The following is a 15933-nucleotide window of genomic DNA, read 5'->3' on the forward strand; positions in this document are numbered from 1 at the left end:
AGGTACAAAAGCTAGTTACAGCACATCCTATGTACTGGTGTGTAAAAGGGCTAGTGAAAAATATAACTTGAGCATCTGTAGCAGCTAGGCTTCGAGAAACAACAGAGAAGTATGAAGACACTAAAACTAAAAGAAGATTCAAATGGAGATTTTGATTTGCATCCTCATGCTCTAAAATTGTAGAAATGTACTGTGCTTGAAAAGCAAACCCCTTAAATGACACAGAAAACTCTGAGAGACTCCATTTGAGTCAAAAATCATGCAAATGCCCTTCATTAGGACGACACAGACAAATTTAATATACGCTACATGTCACAAGACTTGAATTAAACATGATCATGAGCACAGAGACGGACAAATGCTGTAACACTAAAGCAACACTACAACAGTTAAGCTCTACTGTAATTTTAACTGTTGTAGAAAAGTGTCAGTGGCAAGATCTGAGTGTCTCATTCATCCAGCCATTTTCACAAATTCGATTAGGTCTCCATCCATATAATCCAAAACACTAAGAAACACTTGTTTTAGACATGTAAAAAAGAAACCAGACAGAAAATAGGCGAAACTACAAAGCAACACCACATCATCAAGGCTTTTTAAAATTTCCCTTTAACTCACTGCAGAAAAGATGACCACTATTCTCCTGACCAACCTGCCATATAGTCTTATTATTAGAAATTTGACACATACATCATTTGTGCATTTTTGTCAAACTTAAGACTAGGAAGCTGAAGCCTGATATTTGTACATGCATTTTAATTCAAATAAAACTTTTTATATCTGCACTTTAAATAAGCATTCGGAGTGAAGTGTCCTTTATACAGGTATAGTTCTTGGAGATGTTGGCACATCAAGTGATGATGAATACTGTAACATACTCACAATTCACATGACAAGTACTTTTTAATATATGGTCACAGGGGCACGCTAATCACAGATGAGTCTAATTAAGGTTTACTTTTGAGAACATGTTCAGTATTCACAGTGAAGAGCTATGCTCCTCTCATCTGTGGCACAGTAACTGTTTAGGTCTGAGATGATCCTGTGGCTACCTCAACAGTTTCCACTATCTTAGGCCATGGTTAATTAAACTATTAGGCAAAACCTGGTACATTTTGCTTCAGCTAACAGGTATGTTTTCTTAGTGTGCCACTGGCAGAAAAATACAGTTTGAATGCAATGTTTTTATCTACGACTAAATTGGTTTGTAAAACTGGATAATTAGTTTTCATGATTTACTATCCATTGAAGACAAAAGTAGCCCACAGTATCTGAGGTCGGTATGAAGCAAGATGAAAGAGGATATCCTGACTTAACACCTTTTCTTTCTCCTTCTGTTGGTCTATTAAAGCTCTGTGTGACCTTTTTCATACAGCAGGTAGGCAGATGACGCAGATCTACTGATTTCCGTTTGACCCATTCATATGAGACTGCTGTGAAAATCTCTGGTTGCCAGCATTCGTTCACTTACGTCTGCAACTGTAGTTACACTTCACTGATAAACCACATAATTACATTATACAAGCACCAAATAAAGTTTCATTTTTATTTGTCTCTGCTCACTCTCTCATGGTTGCCCACTTACTCATACGGCCCTGTGCTCTCTCATCTGTCTGTCTCTTTCTCTCTTCAGAGAGTCAGTTAAATGACCTTCACATGTTAATATCGATAAATTGAGTTTCCTTGATAAGAGATGCCTGTTCACCAAAGCTGGGCAGTGGGCGACCCATGTTCAACCCAGGTCAGGAGGAGGGTCACGGACCCAGGTCAGCTGACATTTGTCGACCCATTCAGATCAACCATCAACACGGGTTTAAACTGCATCACTGTGTCGTTCTGAATGGTGTATCGGTCTCCACTGTCCACCACACATACATCAACACTCGTCTCTGACGGACACTTCAGGAAGCATTAGCAGGATGAAGCTCTGATGATGGCTGATGCTCTGCAGCCCTACTTAAGTTACCCAAGTCAATGGCAGGCCTTAATGGGACAAAGACATTTATAAAGCAGGAATTGGTAATGTGATCCCACTGGCTCACTGCTCACACTGGAACGTGTCCATCCTTTAGCTTTGAGGGCAACCAAGTATCTACAACAAGTCCCATCTGGTTTCAGGCCTTTATTGGCTCAAGTGTGTAACTTTATATAATCTATAAAATGAAAACAAACACAACCTGTGCACTGATAGAATTCAGATACCGTATAACATGTAATACATTTGATCAGTAGATGACCGTGGACATCGAGCCATTCAGACATATGTTTACAGTATGTTGGCCTCATTCTCCTATAATGTTATGTACTGTACAAATTCACATCTATTTTTATATCAATTCCTCGAATCGTGTTAAAATAAGGTCAATAATAATAATAATAACAGCTTCACCCAACACATACTGTACACACATGAGAGTGCACCATTGACTTTATGGAGTGCACATACTCTTCTTTCCTGTTTTAAATAAATTCAGAAAAAAGGTTAATTTAGGAAAAAAAATCTAATTACTTACTGAGGAGTACACATAACAAAATCAACTTTGTAAAAAAGGAAGATAGTACACATGAAAGAACACATATTTACCTTGTCTGAAATGCTGTTGAATGTCTTACATTGAGTGTATCTTGTGACAGCTAGCTACTGTAACAAAATATCAGTGTACAGTGCTACTGTGATGTTGTCTTATCCCTACTCAAAATGTAATACAGTGTTTATAACAAACAGCTTAATTATTTACTGCCATTCATGTAAAAAGTAGGTTGAAACCTACTGTACATTATATGAATATTAAGAGAAAGAAGGAGAAAGAATAATATCTGTGCCCTTGGGTAAATCAACTTTTCATGTTTTTGTATCTATATAATACATTCATTTTAGAACATGGACATCACCTTGCTTAAGACTAGTTCTGTGCTGTGTTCACTGCCAGTATCTGTCTTTGAGTTACATTTCATAAGACACAAGTCACTAGTGCTGATCAGTGACTGCTGACATGGGTCTGCAGATCTCGTATCCCTGGCTAAGATAAGGAAGGCAACACAATAGAAGCACTGAGTCAGGATTTCAGGATTTTCCCAAACTGTGACAATCGTTTAGGTTAATTTTGCCTTGTAAACCAATACAAAGAAGATGTGGAATAGACAAGGACACCAGCCCATGCAATCCTATGGGAGGGGTTAAAAAACAAGTTGTGGGTCTTACTTTCCCCTCCAAGAGTGTTTGGTAGTGTAGAAACAGGCCAGGTCTTTGTTGTCTTTGATGACATTCATCTTTTCACAGGACCTACAAAACAGAAGAAAAGTTTTATGACTAGGATGAAAAATTAAACCCTTTTAAATTTTTAACACAGAAAAGGATTCCGAAAATAAATAAGGGGAAGATCTTCATTTGAGCATTACTTGAGGAAAAGTATTATATATAAAAGTTACACAGCAGAAGGGAAGAATGATAACCAATTAGCACTTTCCATGTCTCAGTTAATGTCAGCTCTATAAGAAGTCACCAAATAACCTGCACCTTTACAAGTCATTACTACATCAAGTTTATGTAACTCACATTCCAATATACTGCCACACACACTTCACACAGTCATTCAACATTTTGCAGCTCAAAGGGAGAGACTCCCACTGGACACTCCCTCAGCTAAAGAACTAATACTGAATAAACAGTGATTATCAAACAACAGAGAGTAGTCCATCGCTCCAGGACTGACTGATTCTTCACTGTCATTACCTCTGCTATGAGCCATTGCATCAATGCAGCTGGTAGCACATGACATGATATACTCACTCTCTCCTTCATGCGTGCATTTTCACAGGCTCACTTTGAAAAGAGGCATACTTAAGGAACTACTGGGATACAACCTGCTCAGCAAATCAGAGAGTATGTAAAGGTCTTTCATTCCAGCCTGATATCATAGGCAAAAAACATCATGGGTAATAAACAACACAGCTGAGCATGTGTCAATAAAGTCTGGCGCAAAGTCAGTGTGGCTTATTGATCACTTTAGATAAACAGTGGTTAGGCTATGTCTTAGTGCTGGCCCAGTACCTAATTTGAATGAAATATCCTTGTAATTTAACTTTAAGACAGCTAGCTGCTCTCAAACCTGGACAATAGAATAACTAGGATCCATGTTCTTGTCAGTAAATAGAAGACTTTCCTTTTCCAACTAGGACAAAATGCAAAGCATTGGCAGGATGGTTAAGAGTGATTGTTTCAAGCAAATTAAAGATGAAGGCATCAAAGACAAACCAGCCAACAGAACAGACCAGAATAGAGTAAATGGAGGGAATAACTGCCTCTCCTATCCTTAGTGCAGTAATTTGCTGGCAGCTGCAGTGTGACAAGGGGAACCTGTGTCAGCACTCTGCCAGGATCCTGGAAAAATCTGACTCCAGTTTTCCTTCCTCTCCGTTTGGGTGTGCAACTGAAGCAGGGAGCAGCAAAATAGCCACAAATGACGGAATCCACCATTCACCAAGGAGACATCTGTCTTCAAAGTTGGCAGGATGCAAATAAACCCTACTTTCAGGTGGCACAACACTGCATGAGGACCTTAAAAATTAGCCAGTTTCTGCATCTCTGGAGAAACAAAGGTGCAAGGAACAGTCACGTTTTGCATCAACAGTTTTTTTTTTTTTAAACCTGCATTCATGGAGCTGTATAATGAATCTAATCCAAAGCAGGGGGCTGATGGAATGCACAATAGGAGATGTTAGCAGCAAGCAGTGCACAGCATGCTTTTTGCAGTTATTATATTACTGTGATGAGTATAAAAAAAATAAAGACCAAGGCAGATTCCAGAATTGGGTTATGCAATTACCCATCCCAGCTCTTTCTGCCTGTATGCAGATCAATAGCAAAATATGGGCTATCCTTAGCCCATGACAGAGTTTAGCAAAAAAAGACAAAGGATGACTTTAATTTAAAATAAAATGGAACTAGGCCCAAAGCAAAGCACACAACATTTACATGATAACTTGTTCCAGACAGGTCTCACAACTTTCCAGAAACTTTAACAAACACAGCTTTCAATTATTGCTAACATAGCTGTTGCCATTATGTGGATAGCTGTGACAGTCAGTACAATTCCATAGTGTCTACTGTCGCTTGCTTCAGCCAAGTAGCAATGCTAATAGGATTGTATAAAACCTCTAAATGGGACCTACCAGACTGAAAACAGACTTAACCGCATAGGAGGTACAAACTAGCTAGACTACAGCCACAGGTTATAAGTGTCATGACAATTAACACTTAATACTGTGCAAACAGCTCTTTTGATCTGCATATTTGTTTGTCTTAAGTCTGTTTTTTACCCTGTTTCTCACAGGAAAAAAAAAGGAAAAAAAAGTTGAATCATCTTTTTCCTTTTGAAAAAGTATAAAGAATAGGAAAACTGCTTCAGTGTGAGTGCAAGGGTCAAACTATCATGTGCCATTACATCATTATATGGCCCAAAGCATTTTATTTTTTACATCTCTAGTTAAAATTATGTTGAATATAAAGCTCTTACCATAACTGAACTGACAGTACAATGAAGGTAAAGCAAGATGAAGCAGAGCATAAAAAAACCCATTGGCATAGCTAAAAATGTAACGCGAATATCATGCTGGTTTCAGCACTGTGTTTTGTTTTTTTTTGAAAGCTTTTTCTGCACTGAAGACATGTTGTAATGTCCTCCCTTTATTTGCCAATTAAATGAAGCAATCTCTCTACCAAGACGGGAACTTTAAGGTCGGGAACTCACCCTACTTCATCGTATGTGGTTATACAAGGATTGCATGAGCCACTTGCTTGCAAAAGATATACAACTTGTAAATTGTTTACACGCGACTAGACATATAAAGATAGAAGTTACACGAAACGCGTTGAAAGGGCTTACGGCGATTCTTAAATCCATTTCAGGATGTGCGCTGGCTCCCGACCTGTCAAGTAGATTCATGACAAGCAGCATTATCGTTACCTGGCTCTCAAGCGGCTAGCCAAACTCTGCTTCATTGCAGCGGGCCTACACGGTTAACTGTCTGGCTAAAAACAAGCGCGACAGCTCCGTTATTGAGATGTCGCCACTATTGCTCTACCAACTAGAATAGCAAATAGCTCAGACACATTTGTTATCAGCGTTTGTTTGCCAAATGCAGAAAAGGGGCTGTGGCAGGCTAATGTTGGGTTAGCCACAAGCTAGCGGCTAACTAGCACATCACTAAGGTTTTGTAGGAGAGCTAGCTAGTCGCATTAGCAGCGGGGTCCAATCAAGCAAACATGGAGAAGATGGCTTTCAGAAAGTGGCAGCTGGTAGCGGGTGCATTTACCTGTAAAATCGCTAACGGGTGTTTTTCGTAGCCGTCCCTCAGCCCCCCACCCTCCTCTAAGTGCGAACGGTGCGTCTCAGTTTTCCCACTATGATGCTGAAGGTGCTCAGTTACGGCGTATTCCCCCCAACAGGGTTCAGGACGCTGCCATATTCCTGATACCAAAAGTGTGCTACGGCACACGCGTGAGGCCTGCCTGTCATGCGGCTGTCAGCTGATTGGTTTGTCTGGTCGCGGAATTATCGAGATACCCGACCCGGGATCAGTTTTTCTTAATTTTCTTCAGTGTGTGTATTGATACATACAGCCGAAACTGACCTTGGAACAGTTCAATTGTGCGAGGCTACTGCGGACTGGCTGTCGAATCTTCAGTTTCCATTTGGGCTCTTTTAGGCGTCAATATAAGCGACATTGTGGAAACTAGGCAGATTACACTGAATATATTTAACGATGCACCAAAGAGTCAAATATAGACTGATAAAAATGCTAAAATGGACTTTCTAAGTTATCTTTGTGAATTTATTTATTTATACATTTACATCATTCTACATTGCTTCTCGATATCTTATAGGAGGTTGAAAGAACACTCCAAGGATAATTCAACCTGTACATTTTTTGTTTTGCAGGCTTCCAGGTATCAGTAGCCTGCTAGGTAAAACGATGCACCTGCGGGAAGAAGGATTATTGTGCCCTCTAGGGACACAGTCCCACCAATGCAGCAATACCTCTGGTCAGGGTAAAGTTCAGCCAGTCTGCAGTATTTGTCAAATTTAACACGATTAGGCCTACATGAAGACTGAGACCAGGACAAAAATTAACAGGCCACACACACACATGCATATGCGGGCACATACACAAATTTGTGCTATCAAACTCGCAAAAAGTGATTTAAAAGTCATTAACTTATAAACACCATCCCCTTTGCAAAATGTATTTCCTGAGGTTCACCATTTACAGTAATATGTGTCAAATATAGATGGTTGCCTCTGTAAAAACTGAGTTAGATAGCAACTGAGACCCTGAGACCCCCCCCCCAAAAAAAAAATTAGTGCACACAACACTACAGCAGTTTACTCAACATTCATCTGTCAACTGCTTGTTTGTATAAGCCCACATTGTTCTATTATAATGCTTTTGTTGAATATTATATATTACATTTTTGTGCTCATTCAATTAATTTTCTTTGCATAATTTTTCTTTTGCAATGAGCAAAATTCTTCTAGAATTTCTTTGACAGTTTGCTAAAGTACTTCGTAGACCAGCTGCAGATATGACATTAACATCCACTAAAAATAATTTTGGTTCTGCAACAAGAGCTAAAATGCATGTACATAATGAAAAGTAACCGCCATGGTCTAACTGACCACTGTAGAACAGCAGCACCAACATATGGGATACTCACAAAAACTGAGAAGAGTAATCTATGACTTGTAACCCTTCAGAATATGGTTTTAACCTAGTGGTGTCTAGTCCCTGTCTAAAATTCTAAGTGACTCACCGTGATTGAAGGTAAAGGGGAAACATCTTGGCCTCTGTGACTGACTGATGTTGCACAGGGAACTTGAGCGGGGCAGCACAGAGTGGTCACGTTATGAGGCATCTGATTAGGTGACCAACCATGCGCTGCCCGTTAGTCTAACTTAATTACAGCTAGAGAGACATGAGGAAAAAAAGTTTCCTTCTTTTTTCTTAGGAACCTCCTTAACAAAATGGAGAGTGATCTCCTTCCGGCTTCAGTGAAAGAGGATAAGGAGAGTTTTGATTTGGCTTACATGGAATCAAATGAGTTTAACTGATGGAGAAGCAGCCATGTTGACTCCTATCAGTTAATCGATTGAAATATGTATTAAAAGAATACTAATAGATGGATAATTCTATTGTAAATATGCAAATGAAAACATTGCAATATGCTTAGACTAGTTTACTAAGCTGTTGTTGTTTTCTCCTATTTTTTCCCAAGTGTTCATAACCACTTCCACATAACCTTCCCTCACCCCTATATTCAAAGAGAAGTGGCTCAAGCAATTCAATCAGTGTATAGCACAACAAGATTTCATGGTCTTTCAAAAAAAGGTGTAGCATATCAAACTTCTTTTCTAACTCTATACTGCCATCTACTGCTGCTGCATACTGTACATTGAAGCAAGCCTAATTGCCAGCTAGGTGACACAGAGTATAGCTTACATGCTGTACATTTAATTAAATTACCTTAACGCCTCAGTACCCATAAACTGTAATTTACATTCTTAAGAAATTCCATAGAATAGAATGAAGGAGACAAAATGGTCAAACCTGGTGGTCATCATGCTTTGACTAAAAATAATATATATATTTTTAAAGATTATCCCTTTCAGAATGATGTTTTTAACAACCAAACATTCTCATTAGAAAATATGTTGACAAACTTTTACAAGACTGATATGAGTTAACAAATTAGAATATGGGTGAGATTAGAGTTGATATTGATAAAAGAATACAGAAGTGGAAAGTAGCCAAGACAAGATATTACTCATGAGTGTTTTTAAATAACACTTTTTTTGACCATAGTAAAATAACGATTTGCATTGTATACAATTTCTTAAAGATCAGAGTAACCATTAAATGTCAATATTTATGTGTATGAAATCTGGCTATTATGACAATGTTGTTGCATTAATGCTGTATATCTATATATTTTAGTAATGATGACCATATCACTTATTGTTCCATGATGTACGTAGCGCCGTTGAACGCACCTCTAGTAACCAAGGTAATGACGCTATTCCCCGTTACCAAGGCATTCTCAACGCAAACACTAGCTGGATAGCTAGGCTAGCCAGTCTGCCAGATAATCTTATAGCTATGATATAGCCCCCGTTTAGCTTATTGACCGAGTTTCGCTTTAAGTATAAAAGAGTTTACTAGAATCATCGACTCCAGCGGCTTTAGCGACTTTAGCTTCTAGGTTAGTCAGTTCGCTGCGTGGCCTACATTAGAGGTTGAAACACCCATTTTTCTTTAGGATCAGCTCTGTCTACAAGCTAGCTAACTTAGTAACATAAACGTTAGCTCCACAGCCACCATGGTAAGTAGATGCTATAATTAGCTGTTTATGGATTGCCAGGACACCTGTTTGCTTTTAGAAGTTAGCATGCTAAACGTCTTGCTCTGTTTTATTCGAAGACGAGTTAGAAAGCATCCCCATAGATAGCACGTTGTATGTGCAAGCTCATGTAAATAGGCCCTGTCAGATATGAGCAGGGGCAAATCCTCTTCAAGCTAGCTTATCAGCTAGTTGTGTTTCCATTACAGCCTCTTTCTGTCTCACTCTCTGACCATCTTTCACCTTTGGTGACAATCGTTTTAATAGTTTCGTTTTTCTTGTCTCCATGTAGGCTGAATTTGGGTTTAATGAACACCATCAGAATGAAGTCATCAATTACATGCGATTTGCACGTTCAAAGAGGGTCCTGAGACTAAAGACTATTGACTCATGCTTTGAAGAACTCAAAGATAGCAGGTGACTGGTCATACTTAAGTTTTTGGTTTCATTGTTTGTATGTAAATTAAAATTTAAGTCACTTAAATTAAGACTTATATTCTATAGAAGGAAAACATATAACACAATTAAGAGCTTTTCAGTTCAAACGGGCCTTTAACATGTTCACGTATGTTTCTCTCTGAAGGCTGGTGGATGAAACCTTCACAGTGGACGAGGTGAGGGAGATGCTGGATGGGCTGCAGGCGGTGGTGCGTGGGGAGGTGGAGATGGAGCTCATCAACACAGCCCACACCAATGTGCTGCTGCTAAGGCAGCTCTTCTCCCAGGCTGAGAAGTTTTACCTTCGACTGCAGAGTGATATCTCAGAGCTGGAGAACAGGTGAGCAGTAAGGAAGGAAGCAGATTCAGGCTTACTGTAAATTGTTGAGTTAATGGACTATAAACACCCAGCAAACAAATTAAATGTGACATAGTCAGGATTGCTCCCACAGGAGTACATAATGTTCTTATTCAGATATTATGGAATATACAGCGCCTCCATTTATTTAGAGTGCACAAATTTTTATCTTGTTCGCATAAGATATGGATCTTGTATGCACATCTTTGGGGCCTCTGATGCAATGACAATAATTCACATAAATTAGCTGTAAAAAACGTTTTCAAATTAAAATGATTTAAAATGATGTGACAGTTCAAGGTCAAACAGAGTGCCACACCAAAGTAAGAAGTGAGCTAGGCCTCTAAACACACAATACACCTTCATGAGAAAAAGCTGCTCCACTTTGTACCACTTCCTCCTCTGTCCTGTTTAGGTTTAGATCTTTTGCATGTTACATTATATGCCAGGGAAAAAGGTCATTGCCAAGTCACATGCTTGCATGCGCTATGTGAATTTAACCCCTTTTTCCACCTTTTTGCAGTGATGTTCAGTTAGCCCGAAAACCAAACTTCTGTCATCTTCTCACTATATTTTAAGGAAACTTTACATTTACAACCCCCCCCCATATATTTGAGAATTCTGCCGCCAGCCCAATACAATAGAGATGAGTAGAGCAGTGAATGTTAATGAATCTCTCAAAGCATTAAAAAACTAAATTTAAAGAATGTAACGGCAATGTGTCACCCCAGAAATAATGTCCCTGTTTGTCAGGATAATTTGCAGACCTCACTTAAGATCGTTTTTAAGTTTTCCTACCTTTCCGAAAGGAAACCGTTATTAATGAAAACTGTTAATAGGCAGGCTTTTGTAATTTGGATGAAGTAACTCTTTAATCCTTACACTTAGCAATTACAATTTTACATATTGTTACACATTTACAGTAATTTAAATAAATTTAATAAATTTATGAAAATAAATAAAAATAAAGTTATGAAATTAATATTTCTCTTTTTTTTTACTGTCTAAGCAGCTCATGTTTTATGAGTGCATGCTTTTGAAGTGGTGAAGTCGCACAGTTTGTGGCCAGGTGTGAAATGAAGTGTATACAGTGAAATAGAATTACCTAAAAGGCTGTTCTTGCTGTTGTTACCAAGCAAGGATGCCAAGCGTGCCTTAAAGTGTTTTCTTTCCGTATTACAAGCCTGAACATAGAGCAATGCGGGCATGTACACGTGAAACCAGTAATAAAGATAAATCACATTTGAACTGTTGTCAGAATGAACTTTGCACTCTTGACATTTTGGCAGAGGATGTTTTAAGGCTTTTTGGCACAAATAAAGTCAGGTTGTAGCGCATAGAGGTTGTTACAAAGATTAACAATAATTTCACAGGATACAGAATATCAATGGCAGTTGTTCAAAATGTTTGCTTCATTACACAAATTTGAATGTGAAACTAAAGCCCAAAGCACACGTTATCCTGTTCCCCTTTTTGCCAGTGAGATGGAGGAAGCAAGGCTTTTCCATGTTCACTACCTTCACATTATCTGATCTAATCTTCAGTATCAGAGCAAAAGTTCATAAAATTCCCACTTCTGCAGCTGACTGTTGTCAACATGTTATGAAATAATGCTGTTGGCCAGTATGATCATTGTAAAGCTCCACAGTACATGTACACAGATTTGAACGTACTTCTATGATATTGAGGTGAACTTCATGTAACGTCTGACCTCTGTAACCTTTCACCTTGTTAAAACATTGAGCATGTTGTGGAAATGTTCTTTTGTTGTAATATGCACACAGTGGGTGGATAAACAAGCCCTAAAGCTTTTTTTTTTCGCAGGGCCCTACGTGACTGATAGGGTGTCTAAAGCAAGGAATACGCCCCAAGTCACAGTCTACGTGTGTTCAGCTGCTTTTTAAAAACCACATTTAAGCTTTTCAGAGAGCTATTCTCTTTACCACAAGCATATATCTTATAACATGTCCTAATCTGCCATCAGCAACAAGGGTGTTTTTTTTCCTTGCCAAAGACACATAACTGCCAAATAGATTATTGTAATGTCAAAAAACATAAACATCAACTTTGTGGTGGCAAGGTGACAGTTGTGTTAGGAGATAGTACAGATTTACAGATCAGTTTCACTCTATTCAGTGTTGCAGACAAAATATTGACATTAACTTTCCATACTTTGTATTTTATAGACAAAGGTTTCATTTATTATTAAAATAATAATAAATAAATAATATTTGACAAGATTTCAAACTTTTTTTGTACTCCTTTCTCTGTAATCATTATTCTGTCGTCCAATTCTTTGTTCTTCTCTACCCGTATAGGGAGCTGTTAGAACAAGTGGCTGAATTTGAGAAGACTGACTTTAAAAATGCTGAGAAAGTGAGTATAATGTGCAGCTCTATCACATAGACCTCCCCATCAGTGTAGTTGTCATTAATCATGTGTTCAAAGGACATTCACACCCACTTGAAATTCAGTAACTAGAGAGCAGTGCAACCTTCCTTTGCATTTTAGGTAGTCTTATGTGTCAGGTCACCTGCCCTTCACACGTAGCCGTGCGGTTCAGAAGTCACACATCACTGAGGTTGACATGTGGTTTTAGGATGCACAGTTAAAGAAAAACAAATCAACTTTGTAAAGCAATACTCCACTCTTCAATGGGTTCAGCTATTCACACCTTTCTCAAAAGATAGACCCTAGTCATCTTCACATTTCTAAGAAATGGTGTTTCTGTTGCATCTCACGCACAGTAATAGCAAGGTATAGCCAACATGTTTTAGACTAAGAAATAAGAACTGTTTGGTCATTGCTTCAGTTGTAAAGTGTTTACTTTATTTGCAGATAAACCAGGAAACAAGCAAACACAAGCTAGCACCACTGAATGAAGGTGGGGTGTCTGAACTTCTTAATAAGGTAAAGAAATATATTGCATGAATTACATATACAGATTAATTGTAGATAGTTGTGTCCTCATTATCATATTCATAGACTCCTTCACACCTCTGTTAAATATTTCTTCAGGAGATAGTGAGACTACAGGAGGAAAATGATAAACTGAAAGCCAGACTGCGGACTTTAGAATCCCAGGTATAACAATTAGCCATAATTGTTTGTTTTTTTTACACACAGCATGTAGTTTATGGTGTTAACTCTCTGCTCTGATTAATTTCCTTAGGCAATGAGTGCACTAGATGAGAAAACCAAGGCAGAGAGAGCTCTGAAGGACCTTCAGAAGGTGCAAGGTGAACAGCAGGTACAGTTTGGAGTTTGGCTTGCAACTGGCATCATCTTCTTTTGTGACATTTTGAGTTGCCTTTCCATTCTACTACTTTTATTTTTTTATTTTATGCATCTGAACACTTGCTGTCATTTGGTTTTATCTGCTAACTTGGACCTCAAATGGTATGTATCCAGCTGACCACAGTGTTGCTTTTGTCTGTCACTGTGTATAGGAATAGGGTATAGATTCTGTAGTGGAAAGATGTAATAGCGATGATTGCCATTTATTCCATCTGAACTTGTGTTGTTTCTCTTCCCTTCAAGCTGGCTGCTCAATCCCAGGAGATCAGCAGCCTTGAGGACACAGTGGCAGCTCTGAGGGAGGACTATGAAAGGTCTCTTAGTACCAGCGCTGTTTCCCAGAAGGATCTGCAGGAGAACCTGATCTCTGCCAAACACGACCTTCTGCGAGTGCAGGAGCAGCTGTCCTTGGCAGAGAAGGTACGTCACTGTGGTCTTTACCTGCAAATTACAGTAACAAGCATCTTGTTACTGTAATAAGCATCAAGTTAACACCCACCAAATGTCAAGTGTTGGTCAAAAATGTTTGTGGCAGATAGACTTGCTATACTGCCCAGTTATTGTTGGTTAAGTGCATTGAGCTTCTGTGCAGTTATTTTAATGTGTTTATGCATATGTATGGTGTGCAGGAGTTGGAGAAGAAGTTCCAGCAAACTGCGGCCTACCGCAACATGAAGGAGATCCTAACCAAGAAGAATGAGCAGATCAAAGAAATTAGAAAACGATTGCAGAGGTGAGTATTCATCAGTAAGGGTAAAACAATGCAGTCATCATCAGGTCCCTCCAGAATGTGCCATTCTTAGAGAGGAATGGCCTCCTGACTTAAAATGCAATTTGAAAATTGAAAACTATAGTATGTTATAGAAAATATTTTTGCAGTAATGTAAAACAAAAAAAAACACTGGTATGGCCCTTCAAGTTGAATCTGTTCTGTTTTCTTTACTTGTAAAATTGTCTTTCTTACTAAGAAATTGTTCTAATTTTAGGTTTGTATCGCTGTTATTGCTCTGTTTCAGATATGAGCCCAATGAATGAATTCTACCCAAGACAGCTGGTTAAACAGGTGTCCAGAGTGTAATACAGGACCAAAATGTATGAAGGTTTGGACAAGAAACCACCAGTTCCACTGCTGTAAGACAAGAGAGACAGAAAGAAGCACTTCCATGAGGAATTGTTTATTCATGCTTTATGTGGCATCTTCAGTAGTTATTGGCTTTAGTAACGTAAGTGGGAGCGGGGAGGTTGACGGTACACACAACCGCACACGCAAATGAAGTAGTGACAAATGATAGCCTTCTTCAGCTGTGCTTTTTTTTCTATGTCTCAGTTTGGAGCTCACGTACAGTAGCTAGCAGACTTCCCTCAGTGCTCTATGCAATTATTATCATGTCCCTGTTTGAAGAGGCCTTGTCCATTTGCTTGAATTGGATAGATACGTACTGTCTGCCTGAAGCTTTGCAGTCTTATCTATCTGATGGTTATAGGTAATATTTAGCTTTCTAGAACCGGGTAATTGATTATTGATATTTTGCTGACCAGTCTTTCTTTTAGCAGCCCCTTTTGTAGAGTTTTGAGTTAGATCCAGAGTTCCAAGCAAACCCCAAGCCAGTTTTTTTTTTATTAATAGTGAGCAGCTTCAAAGTAATGGTCCCTGACCCTTTGAGGTCAACCCTGCTTTAATTTGTTACCTAAACATTTAATAGCATTTCACACAAAAATATTTCAAATGATCTGACATTCTGTGAAAGTCTGATAATTGAAAATGCATACATTTTTTCTGCTCTTGCATATTGACTGACATGGATAGTGATCTAGAATGATTTCCCTACTTCCCTACACAAAGGGCATAGAATATTTTTGTCTGGAATCTTTAACTGTGTACTTTTCGTATTGCTGTGGGTGATGGAGTCTAAGAGAAAAAAATATATATACATGATGTTCATGAAGTAATGCTCTTGTAGAGTATGATACATCTACCCTATATTACACTAGATGTGCATTTGTTTGTATTGTGCAAAGTATGGGGTAATAAAAGCTGTTACCAAATAAGTGTGATGTCATTTTTAGTGAGTTAAGTCATTGTAGGTGGTCACATTGTTTTTAATTTTTCACTTTGAGTTTAGGGTATATTTAATCATCTAAACATTAAGTGAATTCACTGAAGATTAAAAAATGTCTCTCTGACCTATAATTTTATTTTAATATTTGAGCTGTGCTGCATGTTCTGGCCTTATGAAAATATCAGACAGTGAACATGTCCCAAAAACATGTCCAGGATGTCTGCCTCCCTCTGGCCAACTGCATGCTGGGATAAGCTTCAGGATGTTGTGACAATGTAAAACAATAAGAAAGAGGAAGAATTAAAAGGACATAAGAATTAATTATGATAGATTTAAGACTGAATAAACATCACTGTGTCTGGAACTGACTGGTTCAACAAGGG

At 38.5% G+C, this 15933-nt stretch overlaps 2 protein-coding genes across 8 annotated transcripts in view; one reads left to right on the forward strand and one right to left on the reverse strand.

Moving 5' to 3' along the window:
- The window catches only part of LOC122866362 (dnaJ homolog subfamily C member 13), a 33132-nt gene extending 26620 nt beyond the window's left edge, over positions 1–6512 (reverse strand). For 2 of the 6 annotated variants that reach the window (XM_044175937.1, XM_044175940.1), the window contains exons 1-2: positions 5967–5984; positions 3203–3283 (exon numbers count right to left, since the gene is read on the reverse strand). In XM_044175937.1, coding sequence (XP_044031872.1) covers positions 3203–3270 — 68 coding nt within the window. In that variant the 5' untranslated portion in view covers positions 3271–3283; positions 5967–5984. Of the gene's footprint in view, positions 1–3202; positions 3284–5966; positions 5986–6315 lie in introns of those variants that run through there. The other 4 variants (XM_044175939.1, XM_044175938.1, XR_006375680.1 and 1 more) reach the window with 3 other exon arrangements.
- A 2570-nt stretch (positions 6513–9082) lies between these two features.
- Positions 9083–15539, forward strand: lztfl1 (leucine zipper transcription factor-like 1). Of its 2 annotated transcripts, XM_044175944.1 has the most exons (10): positions 9083–9379; positions 9690–9814; positions 9981–10175; positions 12512–12569; positions 13032–13103; positions 13212–13277; positions 13366–13443; positions 13734–13910; positions 14120–14223; positions 14507–15539. In XM_044175944.1, the coding sequence occupies exons 1-10, from the start codon at positions 9377–9379 to the stop codon at positions 14523–14525; spliced, it is 897 nt and encodes a 298-aa protein (XP_044031879.1). In that variant the 5' UTR covers positions 9083–9376; the 3' UTR covers positions 14526–15539. The 2 variants fall into 2 exon arrangements, with proteins under 2 accessions (XP_044031879.1, XP_044031877.1); XM_044175942.1 differs by lacking the exon at positions 9083–9379 and having other exon boundaries at positions 13752–13910.
- Positions 15540–15933: the final 394 nt, after the last annotated feature.

This window comes from Siniperca chuatsi, linkage group LG19 (genome assembly GCF_020085105.1).
Source record: "Siniperca chuatsi isolate FFG_IHB_CAS linkage group LG19, ASM2008510v1, whole genome shotgun sequence".
NCBI classification, from domain to species: Eukaryota; Metazoa; Chordata; class Actinopteri; order Centrarchiformes; family Sinipercidae; genus Siniperca; species Siniperca chuatsi.

Excerpts from the sequence above, each read along its gene's own strand:
- lztfl1 (XM_044175944.1), top strand. Across the intron at positions 10,176-12,511 it reads ATCTCAGAGCTGGAGAACAG|GGAGCTGTTAGAACAAGTGG; the intron begins GTGAGCAGTAAG and ends CTACCCGTATAG. Across the intron at positions 13,444-13,733 it reads AGGTGCAAGGTGAACAGCAG|CTGGCTGCTCAATCCCAGGA; the intron begins GTACAGTTTGGA and ends CTTCCCTTCAAG.